The 18390-nt window shown below is 25.8% G+C and overlaps 1 protein-coding gene across 1 annotated transcript in view; it reads right to left on the bottom strand.

Annotated features, from left to right (window-relative positions):
• LOC129606364 (homeobox protein 2) overlaps positions 1-14685 on the bottom strand; it is a 44665-nt gene extending 29980 nt beyond the window's left edge. The window contains exon 1 of the mRNA XM_055516668.1: positions 12518-14685. Coding sequence (XP_055372643.1) covers positions 12518-13486 — 969 coding nt within the window. The 5' untranslated portion in view covers positions 13487-14685. The remainder of the gene's footprint in view (positions 1-12517) is intronic.
• Positions 14686-18390: the final 3705 nt, after the last annotated feature.

Genomic DNA, 18390 nt, shown 5'->3' with positions numbered 1-18390 from the left:
CGAGAGCTTCTTTCTGAACAATTAATTTAAAAAATATTTATTTCAAACTTTGGTTTAAATTTTTTTTCGACTCTTTCACCATTTTCAATGTTTTAAGGAGTAAATGTGACAACATTTTAAATGGAAATGATTTGCCTTGATTTTTTGAACTCAAAAATTGTTTTGATAACTAAAAAAAATGGAAGAATAACAAAAGGATAAAAACGGCAAACAAATAATAATACGAAATAAATTTAAGTAAAGTAAAGATAATACAGGCTTTGCTGCGGGTTATTATCTCAGCTGAATTGGTTGCTGATTTCAGTTCTGTTTCTTTGCTCCTTTTTACTTTGTTCTCAGATATTTGTTGTTTTTTGCTTTTCTTTTAAAATGATGAAAACGTATAAAAGTTGATATTGAAAATTATTGTTTTTTTTCATCCTTTATATTATTTTTTAGCAAAATTATAGAAAATTACTTTAGGAGAGCATATTTAGTAAAGTAGAAACAGAAAAAAAAAAGAGAAAAAATAACAATTTTACATTTTGATTTTCATATTATTCCCTTAATAACTTGACTTTTATCTACATATACATATATAAAAAATATGTTGATTGTCAACACATTCGTGCGTAAATGTTGGTACAAAAATTGATGAAAAATTGATAAAAAAAATTTAAGTTTATCGTTAGCATTCTTATGCGTTTTACATTTGTATGATTATATAATACTTTTTATGCAAATAGTAAATTGGAAATCATGGAAAAAAAATCTAATATATTTTGTAATTTTGACATTTTTATTTATAATTTATACTAAATCATTTTTGTTTTTAGAACATCAATACCATGTGTGGTTAATCAAAATTTTCTTTTATTACAATATTGAATTTTTACCAGCATAGATAGAATTGTTGAATTCAATATTGAATTTTTTGAAATTAGCAATTCTTTATTCATAGATTTGAATGAAATTTCGTAAAGTGTAACACTATTCAATTATCTTTGTAATGCTTTGTTTGTGATTTTCTCTTAAAAAGTTGAACTCAAAACATGGTCTCGAGTTAATAAATTTGTTGTTTTAATTTTAAAATGTTTCACTTGTACGATACAATTTAAAATTACCGAACAAGTCAAATAAACGTTTGATCTGAATTTAGTTGATTAATTATTGTATCCTTTATATATAATCAATTATTTGCAGCTTAATTTTTTCCCATGTCTTGCATATGTTTAGGGGCACTATTTTTTTTGCATACTTTTAGGGATGTTTGCAATTAATGGTATAAATACTATTCCAATAACAAATTCAAATTATTTGTTTTTATTATTATCAATTTTGATTAGTCATCAAATTTTGTTCGGAATCTGGTTGAAAATATTGGATCTAAAATTTTGAGATTGGCAGCTATTTGTAATACGTTAAAGTTATTTTATTATGTTTAATATTAGGTTAATCAATTACAAAGTTTAACTTTGTACACCCGTCAGTGTGTCTCTTTAGAAAACTTCCACGCTCTTCCAACTAGTGCCTTGCACTAGTTTATAAAATTATAACGAGAGAATGGCTATTTAAATTACCGTAATTTAATGGAAATCTAAAATTTTAAACATTTTGGAAATAAAAAATAGTTCATTTTCACAGAACAAAAATTTTCTTTCAAATTCTAAACTTTGATTTTTGTCTTTCCAAAACTGCAAGTCTCTATAACAGTAGATGTATTATAAGAAAAATATATAATTTTTTATATAAATCAGCTAAATGCAGTTGTGGTGGTACGTGTTCTTACAATAGTTGTCATACAACTTCGAAAATTATTTGCTTGCATCTCATCGTAGAATTCACACAGCTTACTCTATCTTTCCTCGCTTTTGTATATTAATGGAAACTTAAGCGGATCGCATTTAAAGAAACATATTTATCTCATATACATATAAAAGCTTTATATACGAGAAAACTGATTCTTAAAACTAGATTAAAGTGTTTAATTTTAAATCCAATGCATTTGAAGTAAAATTCAAAGATAAGTTCAAAGTGGTTGTGCAATATTTTCATTAAGAAGAAAAAATTGAAAAAGCAGAAAACAAGGAAATGGCATAGTAAGAACATTGAGAAAAATTCTGAGATTTTTTTGAAACTTCATTTGATTATGTGTTAAATCAGGTTTAAAAACAGAAAAATATGCAGAAATGTTATTAGTAAAGGGCTAAGGAAAGGTTTCAACAGAAACGCGCTGCAGATAACGAAAACAACAGACATTTTTTTTTATTATATTTAAAACTATCAATTTTTATTTTTAATTTTAAAAATAAAATCTTCCCCGTCACAACCACCAGAATTTTAATTTGAGTTTATATCTCTTTTAGTTTTTCATTAGTTTTCCAATTTTTTATTTTTGAAAAACAATCTTAAAGTTTATGAAAGTTTTCAAACTCTTTCCATTTTAATTATTTTATTTTCTTTTTGTATTTTTTTTAGTTTAAATTCTGATAACCTACAGTAGTACTGTTTACGTTGTTTTTCTTACGTTATCCGAAATTAAGAAAAACAAAGAAAAGGATTTGAAAATTTTAATGTTGGATCCGCCATAGCGCAGAAGGAGGAGGAGGGAGAGGTAGACAAATAGTATATATTAGTATAACGTATAAAAGAATTAAATTAAACATTTAACTTCATAGATCAGTATGAAAAAGTTTCAAATGCTTGAGTATATGAGAAATTAGGAGGGAAAAATTGCTACGAAAGTAAAATAAATATCATTTGATAATGTCAGTTTCTACGGTCTACTCGTGTTTACTAAAACAAAAAGATATCGTCTTAAAATGAATAAAAAATAAGAGACTCTGATAGAAAGTGCAAAAAGTACAAAGAAAATGTGAAAAAAAGAAGATATAAAATAATAATGAAATAGAATATCAGTATAAATGAAGTAGGGCTGCCGTTTGATTTGTTAGCAAAAGAGTTTCTTTTTTCAATTGAAACAAGATACTGTTTTGCTAATAAAATATAGTGTACACTTATAAAGAGTATTGGTGTATTTTCGATGATGTTAGCAAAATTTATGTTTGATTAAGTACGAATACATTCCTTAACGCCAAAAAAAGTATACCAAGAAAAAAATGACAATATATCAAACGCACTAAAATGAGAGGAAAACAAAAGGTATAAACAGCCTTACTAAATTTCATTACTCTTATGAAAAAAAAGTAAAAATTTTTCCACTAAATTTAAATTTCAAGAAAAAATATGCATTGGCAAGGTAGGCAATTTCCGGCATTGCTTAGTCAATTGTTACAAAGAATTTTTTTAAAAGAGATTTCACTAAATCTATACACTAGATTTCTTATTGTACGGCTTACTATCACCTATAAGCTCTTTTGCAAATTGTACTTTCCACTTTTGTGCACAAAATAGGACGTACAAATACTCCGATCGGAGTATAAAGACTAGAGTATATAAACAATTTCGTAAGAAAAGGAATTTAGTGAGATATGGTGAAAATGAAAGAGAAAGAGAGAGAGGGAGTGGTAAAGAGACGAAAAAGAATATCGAAAGAAAATGAATTTAAATATCTTAATATTTTTTTTTATTTGTTATTGTTCTTCGTTTCGCTTTTTCTTCTTGCGATATGATATTGTGCTGTTTTTTCTGTTCTTAAAAAAGTGAAGTCATAAAAAGACACCCAAATTTAAAAAGGAAATGACAATGATGAAAGGAATGAGTAATAAGGTGTTAAAAATGAAATTCTACACATTAATAAAAATCCACTGTATACTTTTCTATACAATAAAACTTTATGGATGGAAAAGGAAAACAATTGTATGCTACTTTTATCTCTTTTTTGTTTCTTGTTTTTTTTTTATTTCTTTTTCCATTTTTAAGTATTCATTTTGTAAAGTATTTATTTACTTTTAAGCCTTTTAAATTAAAAGTTGAATCTTTGAATTTTTTATGAATTTTATTTTATTTTTTTTTTTTATTTTCTATACTTTGCTTTTTTTTTAAATATATTTTTTTACTTAGTTTTCCTTTAATTTTCCATTTCTCAAGGATAAAAAATAATGAAAAGAACAAAAACGAAATACGAAATTAAGATGAACAAACAAAAGTGTGCTAACTTCATTCTCTCTCTCTCTCTAGGGGAGGAAAGAAAAGAAAGGATCAAAAAAATAAAAATAAAAGGAAAAATTTATTTAAATATAAAATTTTAATGTTAAAAATCTTTTCTATATATTTATGGAGTTAATTCATGAGCAAGGTCTTGAACTTTTCCTTTTTTGGTTTTTTCTCTTATTTTTTGTTCATCATACATAAATAACTTGTATTTATTTTATCATAATAATAATAATAAATAAATATGAGCGAAAATGGTTGGTAAAGTACTTGTGCTCTCCTTTTTCTTCTCTATATAAAAATTATTTTTATATTATTATAGGGAATGAAAAATACAGGAAAATCGTGAACGTTTTTTTAGTTAAAAAGAATATGGTGCTTATATAAAAATTGAATGATATATTACTAAAGGTAATTTCATATAATTTATTATGTACTTACATACATACTATTATATTTAAATATTATAATGTTTAAATATTTTTATGATGCATTTAAATATGCAATGAAAATATGATATGAGAATTAACTTTAATATAAATGAAAATTATAGAAAACAGGAATTGAAAGGAGATGGGATTAATTAACAAAAGTATAAAATGTATTTATAAAAACATTTTAATTCACATAAAAAACAAAAATTAAAATAAGCATTACAATAATAATTTGCATAAATATAAGGTCGTGTTTATTTTGAACAAGAGTAAAATAAGCATAATTTTTTTTTCAAGTATTGTATTTTGTTAATGTTCCATGTAAATGCATTAATTACAGCACAATATACAATTCATAGGTAGTGTATAAGTAGGCATATGATAATATAAATTTTATTCTCGGTTATTATAATTAACATATACATGTATAAATAGATAATGTTGGTCATAAAATGCATTATATTTCGCAGGTTAAAATTAAAGTGTTACATGTAGTGTATGAGTAGTGAATTTATGTATGCAGATGTTTATAATTTGCTAAGAATATTTTGCATCGTTACAGAACAATTCAGTTTTTGACAACAAATACGAAATTTTTCGTTTCGTTTACAGTACGTTTTACAAACTTGTTAAATTATGTAGATCGTTTCAATATTAACAAAAAAATTAAATTTGCAATGCTATAAACATTAATAAATTGGGATCAAGCCAACGGTATGTAAAGCTGCACTCGGGCACCTTTAAATATTTCAAGTTCGTTAGGTGTTGAGCGGGTGAGAGCATATATTACATTTGGATCTTAGCTATAAGACCGAGAAAAAATCATCTTCGGTTATGTTTTTAAAAAACAATCCTACTATACTATAACATGTATAAAAAATTATTACATAGAATTAGGATGAGTAGAAAAAACTGAAAAAAAAGTAAATTAACGGTAAAATTGGGCTGATTTTAATATAAACATTGCGCTTCTATATAAATATGAAAAATTTTGCTGTTCCGGAATTGTAAGATACCGAAAATTAAAATTTTACGAAATTCATAAGGCCGTAACTTGTGGAGAAGATCTTTCAAATCAAACAAAATAAATTGTTAATAGTATATCAAAGAAAAAAGGATATCGAAAAAAGTCGGGTTTAAGATAACAGTTAATTTTAATGATAATTTTGTTCTTTTAATATTCATTTGTATTACTTTGCGGTAGAGGAAGACAGTCAGTATCTTTCTACACTTGCAGAATTTAAAATATGTTTGTGGTTTTCATAGCACAATTAGTTAAAAAATGGCATTTAAAGGAGCTCTTTTATAGAAACAAAAATTCAATTTTATTACGTATAGTATGGCGAAGTTTGTGAAACTTTTTGTCTTAATAATTAAAGAAGTTTATGTACCCAGTTCATTTAATCGACAGTAAGTAACAACTCAGCCAGTAAGGAACAACTATTGAAGTCACTCATACTCAATAGTTTTTGTTAAATGTAATTTAACTCAAATAGCCATGATAAATAATTTATTAAATTGTTGCGGCAACAACATTTCTGTGACTGCAAGTACGATTGCCTCCATCGCAATATCTCCTTGTATAGTTAGCACTTGCTTTTTTAATTCTAAATATTTCTTTACAAATTCCTGTAAAATAGATATTTTTCCAAATTCTGGCAAAAATTAAAAACCTATTTATTTCCAAAGTAGGCAATCTGACATATTTATAATTGAATATGTTATTACACTTCTATAACACTAATTAGGTAGCCCAATTTGACAAATATTTAAATCATAACATTATTAAAAATATTTTATCTGCTTTTCGTTCTTTTTCATATTTCAACTATTCTTTAAATTTTAGAATAAACTACATATACATAAACATTGGCAAACCTCTTGGTGACACTTGGGAGTAAAAAAAAAGTTGATGACGGCCTCCAGGGGATATTAGCGACTGCATGGGGCTAGGTTGAGACAAACTGAGCTTTTCAATATTTCGGGAAACGTAAGCTTTTATGCGGCCTGAAAACGCCAATATCGGACTATGTGACTTTTCCGCGCTTACTTGTGACATTGAAAATTGAAATATTTTGCTTAAGAGACTCTCTAAAAAGAGCAGAATATCCCAGAATTTTAATTGATTAATAGTGTCACATTGATTAATAGTGTATTAACATTGTAACTCTGGAATTCCAATTTGAATGTAAAATCCAAATTGAATGTAAATTCCAATATGAATGTGTTGAAAATGAATATCAAAAATTATTGTAGAAACATCCTTCATAGTTATGGTATAGCTTTACTTCAGATGGTTTTTTGGATAATTTTAAATAATTTTTCTGTTAATTAAAAACTATTATAACTTCCGAAGAACTGTTCAATTATGGGCTTTTATCACTTATTTCAAAATTCTAATCTCTTTTGCTTTTATCACTTTTAAATTCTAATATTATTAGTTGACCTAAATTTTTGTATCATATTTTTCTTTTGTATATGCAAGGATCAGAGTATGAACATTGTACAGTGACTTAATGGAATTTCATACAAGTCTATTATTTGTTTAATTTGTTTAATTTTCAATTTTTTTTCCAATTTCGATTTTTTTTTCTTTTTTTCAAATAAAATTTAATGCAAATTCATGAATATTAAATTTTATTATAATAGGTTTGGCAATATCATTGTACGCTTTATCTTCCTAAGCATGTATGTACATAATAGTTGTAGATGTAGTTGGTAAATGTATAAATTCGTTAGTGTAAACCGTATTCATTAAGAAAGTCTAATGAAACTATTTAAAATGGAAATTTGAGCTAATATTTACTGTAAAAAAAATTTTTTAATTATCAAATATAAAACACAGAGTGTGACAAAAGCGGAATTTGTATTTATTGTCAATTTGTTTTCATTTTAGTTGATGATTTGAATGATTTTAATTTCACTCTGTCCGCCTGTTCGTCCGTTGACAATTCTACAAAACTTCTACATCTTTGAAGATAGGAAGCTGAAATTTCATATGTATATATATATTTACTGGAAACTTTTATTTATCCCCCCCCCCTCCGCAAAACTCCTAAAAATTTCATTTTTAAACAATTCATTGTAGCGAAACTAAGCATTTTTCAAATTTTGCAAACGCAGAAAAATAGTGGCTGGCTTCTTCTACCGCGTCATATCATATTATTGAACTTTGAAAAAAAAAGGTCGTTCAAAATTACCTTTATCTAAAATCCGTTTTTTCAAAATTTTTAATATCGTTATAATAATAAATAAATAGACTTAGATTTTAGGAGTCTGAAGCTGTGGCTTTATGTTAATGCCTCTTTGAATTTTTTTTCAGCTCATCCTAAATGTAGTACACTCTAAGCTCATCCTAAATTAATAATGTAGTACACAGCTAGATTGTTTGTAAAAGCAGTATTTTTACTTGTCGAAGATAAAAATGCTACATTACAAACAATTAGTTTGGCTCATCTTTATTTATCTTTACAGTCAATTGAAATTTTGTATCGCATGTGCTATATGTAATGCATTTAACTCTATACGTAGGAATTAAAAATAAGAAAAAGTTGAAAACAATTAAGAAAAATTGATTTTCTGCTACAACTTCAACTTTCTTGGAAAGATTAATAAGTGCATTACAATAAAGAATAATGTCAGTTATGCAATGGGGGAATGTAAAAATTCGAATTTTGGGTGACTTAATAATTTTTTAATAAATTTTGTTATTAAAAATATTTAATTCGTAAAATACTTAATTAAATTCAATTAAAAATTGCAAAATGTTCATTTCTCAGTATTATACAAAAACTTTTTCTTCGTCACTCTGTCTTCGCATTGTATAAAATTTAACAAAAAAAAAATATAAATGAATATTAAAGAAATGTTAATAGAGAAAGCAATTCTATTTAAATATAACTTGTTTTTCTAACATAATTGAGAAATTAAATTAGCTTATTCTTTGTTTTACCCTCCTTGTTCCCTCCCTAGTAATTTTGTTTTTATAGTGTATCTCTATACACTTTAAACCCATATATCCTTTTATTGTTATCCTTTCATATTTTACTCTACAATTTTTTTTCTGTGTTGTGTTCATATCTAAAGTGATGCTCAATATATGATATTTACACTACTAGACAAACACAATAATATTATTATTATCCTCTTTTGTTACATAAAATGAAAAGAATATTAGTGGAGAATGATTTTTAGTATTTCATTTTTTTTGATTTTTATTCTTTTTTGACCTAATAATGAACATAATGTTTTTTTTTGATACTCTTTAAATACCGAGCTCAAGCAATATACCCAGTACAAAATTGAAGATATTATAAGCGATGGCAAACAATAATATAACAAGACCTAAGAAAATGAACATTTTTATGAAACAAAACAAAAGAAAAAGGATAAAACCTAACCAAATATTTAGTTAGGCAAAAAGTTTTTTTTTTCCATTTTTTATTATATTGCTATTATAATCATAATGCTTTCTGTTCCTTCTATATTCTACTTTTAGAAATCATCGTCACTATTATTTTAAATAGATAGGTAGATAGTTAAGATGCATATACTTAGGGATAGATGAGAAGTGAAAAATGAAAGAGTATAGAGATTAAAAGGGCAACAAAGCAATAATTTTAAATATAAAAACATTTTATACATAAAAATTAACAAAGTGTTGTATAGGAAAACAATTCCTGAGCAATAGAAAAGTTTTTCGTTGCATATGGGGTAATTTTAAATATACAGAATAACAGGCTTTTGGGCTTTGAGAAAGAATATTTGATATCAATAAATCTTTAATTTCTAAAACTAAAATGAATCAACAAAAATGATCTGAATAAAGAGTCGAATTTTCTTCAAATAGAGCATTGGTGGCTCTTTCTTAAATTCATACCCGCAAATTAAATCTTCAGTCTAAAATACTTAAGGAACTTTTGATAAAATAAGTTTTATTGAAGCGTTTTAAGCAGTACTCAGAGTCTTATAAATTAAATTTTTACAGATCTAGTTTTTTTTTTGAAGAAGAATTTCCTGTATAATCGAAAAAAAATGCGTTTGAATATTTGAATTTATCTCAAAAACCCTATATTTCATAATATGTGAAATGCACTACTGATTTAAATGACGAAGAATCGACATAAGTGTGTGAAGGCTATGGGTACTTTAAGTTATCAATATTTAAATTTGTTTTTCGTAAATTTGATAACTTCGGGGATAACTTTTCTTAGTATCAAATGTTTTAACATAATTCTATTGCCATAGACCTGAAGCCATTTTCTAAAAAAACTGGAAAAGTGCTTAAAACTTACACGTCTCTCCCTTCTCCCAACCTCCCTAAAAGCAATAGCTTCGCAAAATTATAAAAATTACAATTTTTTAACTCTACCGCGGTATAGTGTTAAACTTTACGATTCCTTAAGCGTTAAATTAGCCGTTATTCGATTTCTGACTTTTAAAACTTTTGGTATCTTAAGAAAAAAATTTTTTTCACCTCCACTCCCTTTGAAGTTACCGTCACACAAAATTTATAGTTTAAATTTTCAGGCCCTTTCACATTTCCAAAGGTGTAAGCTTTTTCTCATTTTCCTTGAAGCAAAAATCTAACGAAAATGCCATACTATTAAAAAATACAATATCTTATTTTCTTATATAATTCAAATTGGAGCATTATATTGACGCTTCTTTAAATTTTGTTTTTTTCCCTCATCCTAAATGTATGCAACAAATTTTATATATTTTGCATATGAGTGCAGGTATATAATTTAAAAATAATGTAGTAAATTTTTTTTAAAAACAGTTCAAGGGGCAGATACCAATAAATCATTGGTTTGATTCAACTGAACGTATGTTTGAGCTAAGTTCACCAAATTTCCACAAATGATTTATTGTAGTAAGTGCCAGAAACCTATTTAAATTGGACATGATGGGGGTACTGGTTCGGATAACTGTCATACAACTTCAAAAGTTATTTGGCTATATCTTAGAAAGTATAAAAGCTGTGGTATTTAAACTTCACACAAGCAAATATATTTTTAGGGTCGATGTGTTTGATAAAATTCGTTAAAACTGCTTGGGTCTTTTTAGTGGCTGCCATACAGCTTCAACAGTAGATTTTACTGAAATTATTGCATGAATTAATATAGTTATACGGGAACTTAAAGCCAAAGTCTGCGCCATAGTCAGTTATGACACATATATTCGCACATAGGACAACAAATTCGTACGGGTATCACAGAGTTGACCCAGTCAATTCTATTTTTTCTCGTTAAATTTGATTTATATAAATTTAAGAATATAATCAAGCAAATAAACAGATTATTTATTAAATAAACAGATTATTTCATTTTTGATTTTTAGTCGGTAAATATGATTTTACTAAAAAGATATTCAAGTAAAATTTCGTCAAGGCGAGGCCTGACCTTTGGTACAGTGGTTATTGCACTGGTCCTTTAAAAGATGGGTTCGACCGAGTTCTATCCTAGGATTGAACAGAGGAAAAAATATATATAGAGCTAAAATCTACATGTCAACCCTATACAACAGATTTAATTCCTTGTGTGCTTAAGTTACCTTCAAAAAGTGAGGAAACCAGGTTTTTGTTTTGTGAATATCAATATCCACAAATAAAACATGAAACTAAACAGCTATACAATTGAAACTTTATACGTTTATTAAATTTATTATTGGCATCTTGGAACAAGAATGTGTTTTGCGTAGTATTATTAATTTATTTTACAATTAACTAATTTCTTACATTTTTAATAGATTTTACAATACAGAGTGAAGAGAGCTGATTTTATTTAAAATATTAGAGAATGCTAAATTGGTACCGAACATTTTTAACAAATATAAATTATACATCTTTCATTTAATATATGACTTTTTATAAGCAGTAAAAATTCATTTTCCTAGGTCTTCTTTTAAAAATACTTTTCTAAAACTAAGGTTTTTCTCTTCTTTTAATTGTTGTTTAGTCGTCTTTATTTAATGGTTGGGTTGAGTTTTGAAAACCTCAAATAAGTTTTTTTTCCACAATAAGTATAACAAACAGATAAATATTTTTTAATGCAATTGGGATGCAATATTAAATTTGTAAATATTTACAGTACAACGAATCACATTTTAAGAAATTTAAACTGTCATATACAAATTGTGTCACTTATTTCTATCTTGATTCAGCACAGGACACCACAGTTGATATTAAGTTCAATACACCATTGTATAACAGAAGGTCTTGTGAGTGACATGTAAAGATTTTAAAATTAAATTGTTAAAAAATTATGTTGGGAGAAGCATAAATATTGTGACAACATAGTTTATTTGTGATAGCACATTTTGTAGTACACTTTCAGTAATTAATTCAGAGAATCAATTCTTCATACTGAATTTTTTTATTTTTCGTTACGAATACGTCTCGTAGAAATAGCGTCTAGTTTTTGGAAGACAAGTATTTCTACTTGTAGTATTTGAGAATACTATACATTTCGAGACTGAAGATTTAACCTGTTTTTTTTTCTCACTTCAGACTAGCGCGGATTGAGGCAGCGAAAGATCACTTTGTTTTTGAACTTGATTAGTTCAGACGTTATTCTAAATTATTTAATGATATTTAGAAAAAATCCAATAAAAAAAGAAGTTATAATATTGGAAAAATGACAAATTCCATTAAAAATATTAGAACTCGAATTTGAAAGTTACTAAAAGTGGTGACTGAAAAAGAAAGGTACACAATCATGCTATAAAATTTAAGTTGGGATAAATAATAATTATTTGTGTATTTCAACTTCACATTCAATGTTACACGGGGTGATTTTCGGATTTTTTTATACAGTAGTGCGTATTTTAAAATTTTCATTTTTACATGAAACACAATATGTACGATTTCATTTAAGTTTAAAAATTTTTAAATCTTTCAAGTCTATAATTTACCAAAATGATAGCTTTATAACAAAAAAGAAAAAAATATTTCTGTTTAATCTCTATAAATAAAAGTGAAACCTACTGACCTTATTCGAGTATCCATTAAATTTGAGTAATTTCTTACAGGATTTTCCACGGCTTTCAAAATAAATTTCTTGTGGAGTTTTATTAATTTTATTGCGATTACTTAGTGCAATACAACATCCTTTTGAAATTGGTGTTGATGGTGTTTGTTGTATTGCACCTAAAATCGATGGTGATGCTTTTGTTGTAGTTGCTGCTGCCGTTGTTGCTGCAGTTGTTGATTTTATTTTATTTTGCTTTTGATTCTTTGACTTTTTATTTTTTGCTTTACTATTTTGATTATATGAATGATATTGATAATATTGATAATCAATACGATTATCATATATAATATTATTAGAACTATTCAATTCATCATTATTATCAACATCATCATCATTGTCGTCATTACCATTATCAATATTATTATTATTACTGCTACTATCATTACTTGAATGAACATTATTATTAGCCATTTCATTATTTCTAACTAACATTCCAGATATTGTAGCGGGAGGTTTTCGATTTAATATTGGTGATGGTGATGGAGATGATGATGTTGATGTTGACGTTGAAGTAGATGATAATGATGATGATGACAAGGATGATGTTGATGATTGCATTGATGAAATATATTGTTGTGATGACATATTTTTATATGATTTATAATTAAATTGATTATCATTATTATTTAAATGATTCATTTTGATTTCAATTTCTGATGATTTTGATGATGATGACGATGCAAATGTTGATGATATATTTTTAATTGGCTTGTTTATTAATACTGTTGTTGCAGTTCCTTTTCTTATCGAAGATGATGTTGGTATTGTTATTCCTCCAGAACTTGTTGTTGTTAGATGTTGATTATGATGTATTACAGGTGACGATTGATTTATACCGTTTAATATAAATTCATTATAACATCTATCAATGTCGGACATACCAACAGTTGAGCGTAAACATTTTACTAAATTTACATCCATTTCCATTGCTTTTCTCTTACAATTTCAATTTTTTATTTTTATTAAAGAATTCCTTTTATTTCGGATGCTGTTTCCTATTTTTAATTTTTTTTGTTTTCGTCCTTTTTATCTATCTTCATAATATATGGTATTCTTTGGATCTTTCAATAAATTCATGATTTTTATTGTGAATTTTATTACATTTTTTTATGATTGTTTATTGTTTTGATTATTTTTCTTGTTGTTGTTTTTGCTTTTTTTATTATAGGTCACTGATTTTTTTCATTGTATGGGTATGTACAAGGATATGTTATGTATGTTGCACACTATTCTTGTATACTCACATGCACATATGTATGTAAGTCACCTAGATACCACCTGATGCTCAAAGTCTGAAGAAGATTACAAATTTGATAGGTTTTTTTTTTTTTCTTACTGATTTTTTTTTATGATTTATGACCCTGTGCTTTATATTCGTACTGTTCTTTGTATTTTTTTTCACTCACATTCACTTATTTTTTTTCCTAGAAATGAGTTTTCTATAGATTTTGAAATTCAAATAATATCGAAAATTATAATTTTGTGTTTTAAAAATTTACAAATTTCACATTTGTTCCTTAGGTTGAAAAATAATGAGTTTTTTTTGATAAATATTTACAATAATAAAAATACCTTAAAAAAAATTAAAATTTTGCGAAAAGAGAAAATTTATTAAATTTTTTCATGAAATGAATTTCGTATCCTGGCGGCGGTAACTTTTGGTAACATTCATATATCAAGGTAAAATGTTTAAAAGAGATCAAAAATAAAAGGAAAAACTTTTTTATATTATTTTTTATGAGCGTAAAATTTACACCTTCACGATTTTTATAAGAATCGATTTTATATTATCTTTTATATACATAATATATTTACGAGTATGTATGTTTATGTAAATTTATAAAAAATCCCGTTATCCACAAAAATTATCTATATGTATGCATAAATTTGGCATTATATTTGTCTATTATTAACTGCTGGTTGCATTTAAAACAGTGGCAACAGCAGGAACCAAATCGTTTTTTAAGTTTCTATCGTCATATACACACAAATTTTTATATATACACATATTGTAACTGTTATATTTATATATAAAATAATTTTTGTTATTTATTTTCCATTCCGAGAATGTGAAGTGATTTGTGATGCTTTTTTTCACTTTTTCTTGTCCTGAACGCTTGTTTGTGTTCCTCTCGACTTCAATGAGCAACTAAAAATTACTAGGCAGGAAAAATATTAAAAAGGACTTTTAAAATGAAAAAAAAAGAAACAAAAGCAAAAGCAAAATAATTGTGTATAAAAAAAGGATTTTTTTTATTCTTCTTTGTTTTTATTTCATACTGTTTTTTCTTTTCTTCTTCTTCTTCTTTTTCTGTTACTTGTATACGCTGAACGTATACGTACGTTCGTTTGTTCGTTCATTCGTTTGTTCTTATCATTGTCCTTTCGATAAAAAAATGTTAGAAAATGTTTAGTAGAGAAATTACAAAAACGTGGATATGGTAATAAACAAGTACCAAAAAACAAAAGTAAGAAAAAACAAAAAAAAAAACGAAATAAAAATATATTGTGAATGGATACAAGGAGAACATAGCATGCATTTGGAAAAAGTAGAAGTACGGTGGAAGAGAGTGAGACGTGGGCATAAAGTTGGAATAAAGGGAAAGAAGAGAAAATGTATAGAAATATAAAAATAATAATAATAACAATAAAACAGACCAAAAATCAAAGAAAATTTGAAAAAAAAAACAGAAAATGAAAAGAACTGAAAGGAATTCAGGAATTTTTTTAAAATCCTTGACGTAAAAATTGTTTATTTGTAAGAATTTTTTTTTTTTTTTGAAGCATGCGCATTATTTAAAAACAGTAGAATGTTAAAATTTGAAACAGAACGTTTCAAATGTTGTACTTGAGGTGCAGGGACACAATAAACGAAAATTAAAATAAAATATGGTAGTGTTTTTTCAGTTAAGGTTTGTGAAACACGTTTCTTTTCTGCAAGATTCCAAAATCATAGGTTAAGCTATAACAGAGAAGTAGCTGTGAAAATTTTGTGGCCGTATATAATTTTTCGTTGTTTAACTTCTTTTCTTTTCAAAACAAAGGTGAGCAATAATGGCATTTAATTCATTGAATATAATAAATCTTATATTAAGCAGCACAGGGAAGCTTCCTTTAATTATTTAAATAAATAATGAAACATTTGATTGGGAAATCTTTATTACTTTCATCAAAAATAAATGATTAAAAACCAAGAGTTTGAAGGAAAACGAGTGATTTTTTTAAAAATTGTTGCAAAAAGGAAAAGACATTTGTTTTGAAGGAGTAATATTTTGAGTGTAATTTCAAAATCACATTTACATCTTGAACTGAACTGATGAATATGAAGTTGTTTCGTCTTTAATTGAGTGATTGGAAATATTTTCCAAATTTTCTTTTAATTGGCGAGAAAATCAATTTTCCTACGAAACAACATTCAATAGGATTAAAAAAAAGTGATAACATAAGGAGAATTTTTTAAAATTTATTGTTAATATTTAATTGTTAATTTCAATTTTAAATAAAATTCAATTACAAATTAAAATCGCCAACATATATTTTAGCTATTCACCTATGACACAAAAAGGTTTACTATTTTTTTATTACAAATTTTAAAATATTGTTCTTGTTTAATTATTCTATATATATATAATAGGTATTCATCAATTCCGGTTTGTTAATTTTAATAGGGTTAAAAGTATGTTTAGGAACTTTTTCTGTTTTAACTTAATTGTTCCAAATTAAATACATCTAACTTCTAAACATAAAATGACAACGCTTCCATATACAATATACATATACAGAAAGAGAAAGAGATAGAGAGAGAGAGAGAGAGAGAGAGAGACGAGGGAGATATGTGCAAAATTAATTGTTCAAAAGACCTTAAATGAATGATTCAATCCTTTCAATTTAATTAATACTAATAGATCAATGTATACATATGTATGTATGTATGAATTTAAGATATTTTGTGTACACATACATATGTATAGATATATTCTTTATATTATGATAAAAGCAACCTTCATTTATGTAGTCCTTGCATTTATCACAACATATTGAATATATATACATACTTATATATATATATATATATATAGGTGTATATGCACTTATGTTTAGACGTAAATCCTGTATAGTTTTTGGTTTCTTTCTTTTTTCTGTTTTTAAATTTAGGTCATAGATTTTCAAATAAATTTTGTATTTTTAACCCTATTTCCTATTTTAATCTCTTAATTTGTTACCTATATTTCCTAAAATCATTTATTTAGTGTTTAATTCTAAATTTTTCTCTATACGTATATAAATTACATACATATTTGCAAGGACAAAATACGTACCTATTTACAATGAAAAATCTTTAGAATATCTAACAAAATTCTTCTTAGATGGTTTCACATTTATTTCAGTTTCTCTACCTTCTATATATTTACACTGTTATAATTTATTTTTAAAGAAATCTTCAATAATATTCCATCTTCATCCTATATCAACCAAAAGTTAATAGTGTTCAAGTTTTTCAATTTACACTTTAATGAAAAATGGAAGAAAAAAAAAAAGTGAATAAAATTACCTTTTTAGATTGTTATTCTTTCACCTTATATGATGGTGTAATTTTGGTAATAATTTTTTTTTACATCAAATTATATAATATGTTGGCATGTTTGTGTTAAAGGATGTTTCAAAGAAAGCAGCCAAAAATTAAAAACAAAACAAAAAAAGGGTCATTCATAGCTTTGTTTTCTATTTTTTTTTACGTCCTGCTTAATTTCCCCACAGCTCACTTGATTTTGATTTTTTCTTTCTCCATTTTCTCTTTTTTGTTGTTACAGTTACTGTTATCATTTATATTTTATGAAACGGTTATTGTTGCAATGTTGATTGAAGGGTTCATAATAAAAACAATAAGAAAAAAACCTTTAACAAAGTAGAAAATCGTTTAGCTTGAATGGGGTTCTCCATCTAAATCTACTAAACGAAAAAAGCAAAAAAAAAATGTTTCTATCTTAAACTGTTCTATTACTGTTATGTGGCATAATCTACTATAATAACATTATATATATGTATGTGTATAATAATATAATACATACCTGTATAAATTTTATTTATTATAATTGTACATAGCCATTGTACTATATGTACAAGTCTACATACATTTATGTTATGTTATGTAAGAAGATGAATGTATGAATGCTTGTTAATAAGTAAAATAAATATTATATTGTTGTTTTATTGCAGGACTATTAAAAGGGATTCATTTGGAAATAACTTCATTGCTTGATTGCTGCCCTTATAAATACACTACAGTTATCATCATCACCGTCACAGTCATCATCATCATCATATTGTTAACAACACTATAAGAACGGTTGGTGTTTGTAGATAAATGAATTGAATGAAACAAAGCACAAAGAGAGTAACAACATGCAACCCCACTCTTTATATTTTTACTATAAAATTTTTGTTTTCTGTTTATTTTATTATAATGTTGTCTTCATTTTAATATTTTAGTCTTAGCTTAACTTTCAACTCAACTCTAATTCTATTGCCTTTTATTAAAGCTTGTGTAAAATTAGATTGTGCAGGATAAAGAATGGGAGATTGAAATTTAAAAAACGGTCAACAAAAAGTAAAATTTTGTACAAAAAATACAATTTTCTAGTTTCTTTTCTATTAGGGTATTAAAATGTTTTGTAATGGTGATTTATATTGGATTAGGTGTAGTGTTGCCATGTTTTAGAAATGTTATTCTTAACACAGATAGAAAAAATGACAGCTTGTGTGTGCATTATGGAAAAAGTAGATTTTTCGAACTCTTTTAAGCTATTTCATACCAAAATTGAAAGTCGACA

The sequence above is a fragment of the Condylostylus longicornis genome, unplaced genomic scaffold, assembly GCF_029603195.1.
Source record: "Condylostylus longicornis isolate FDR11 unplaced genomic scaffold, ASM2960319v2 ptg000018l, whole genome shotgun sequence".
NCBI classification, from domain to species: Eukaryota; Metazoa; Arthropoda; class Insecta; order Diptera; family Dolichopodidae; genus Condylostylus; species Condylostylus longicornis.
Note: the sequence above shows the minus strand (reverse complement) of the source record. Positions and strands in the feature narration are given on the sequence as shown.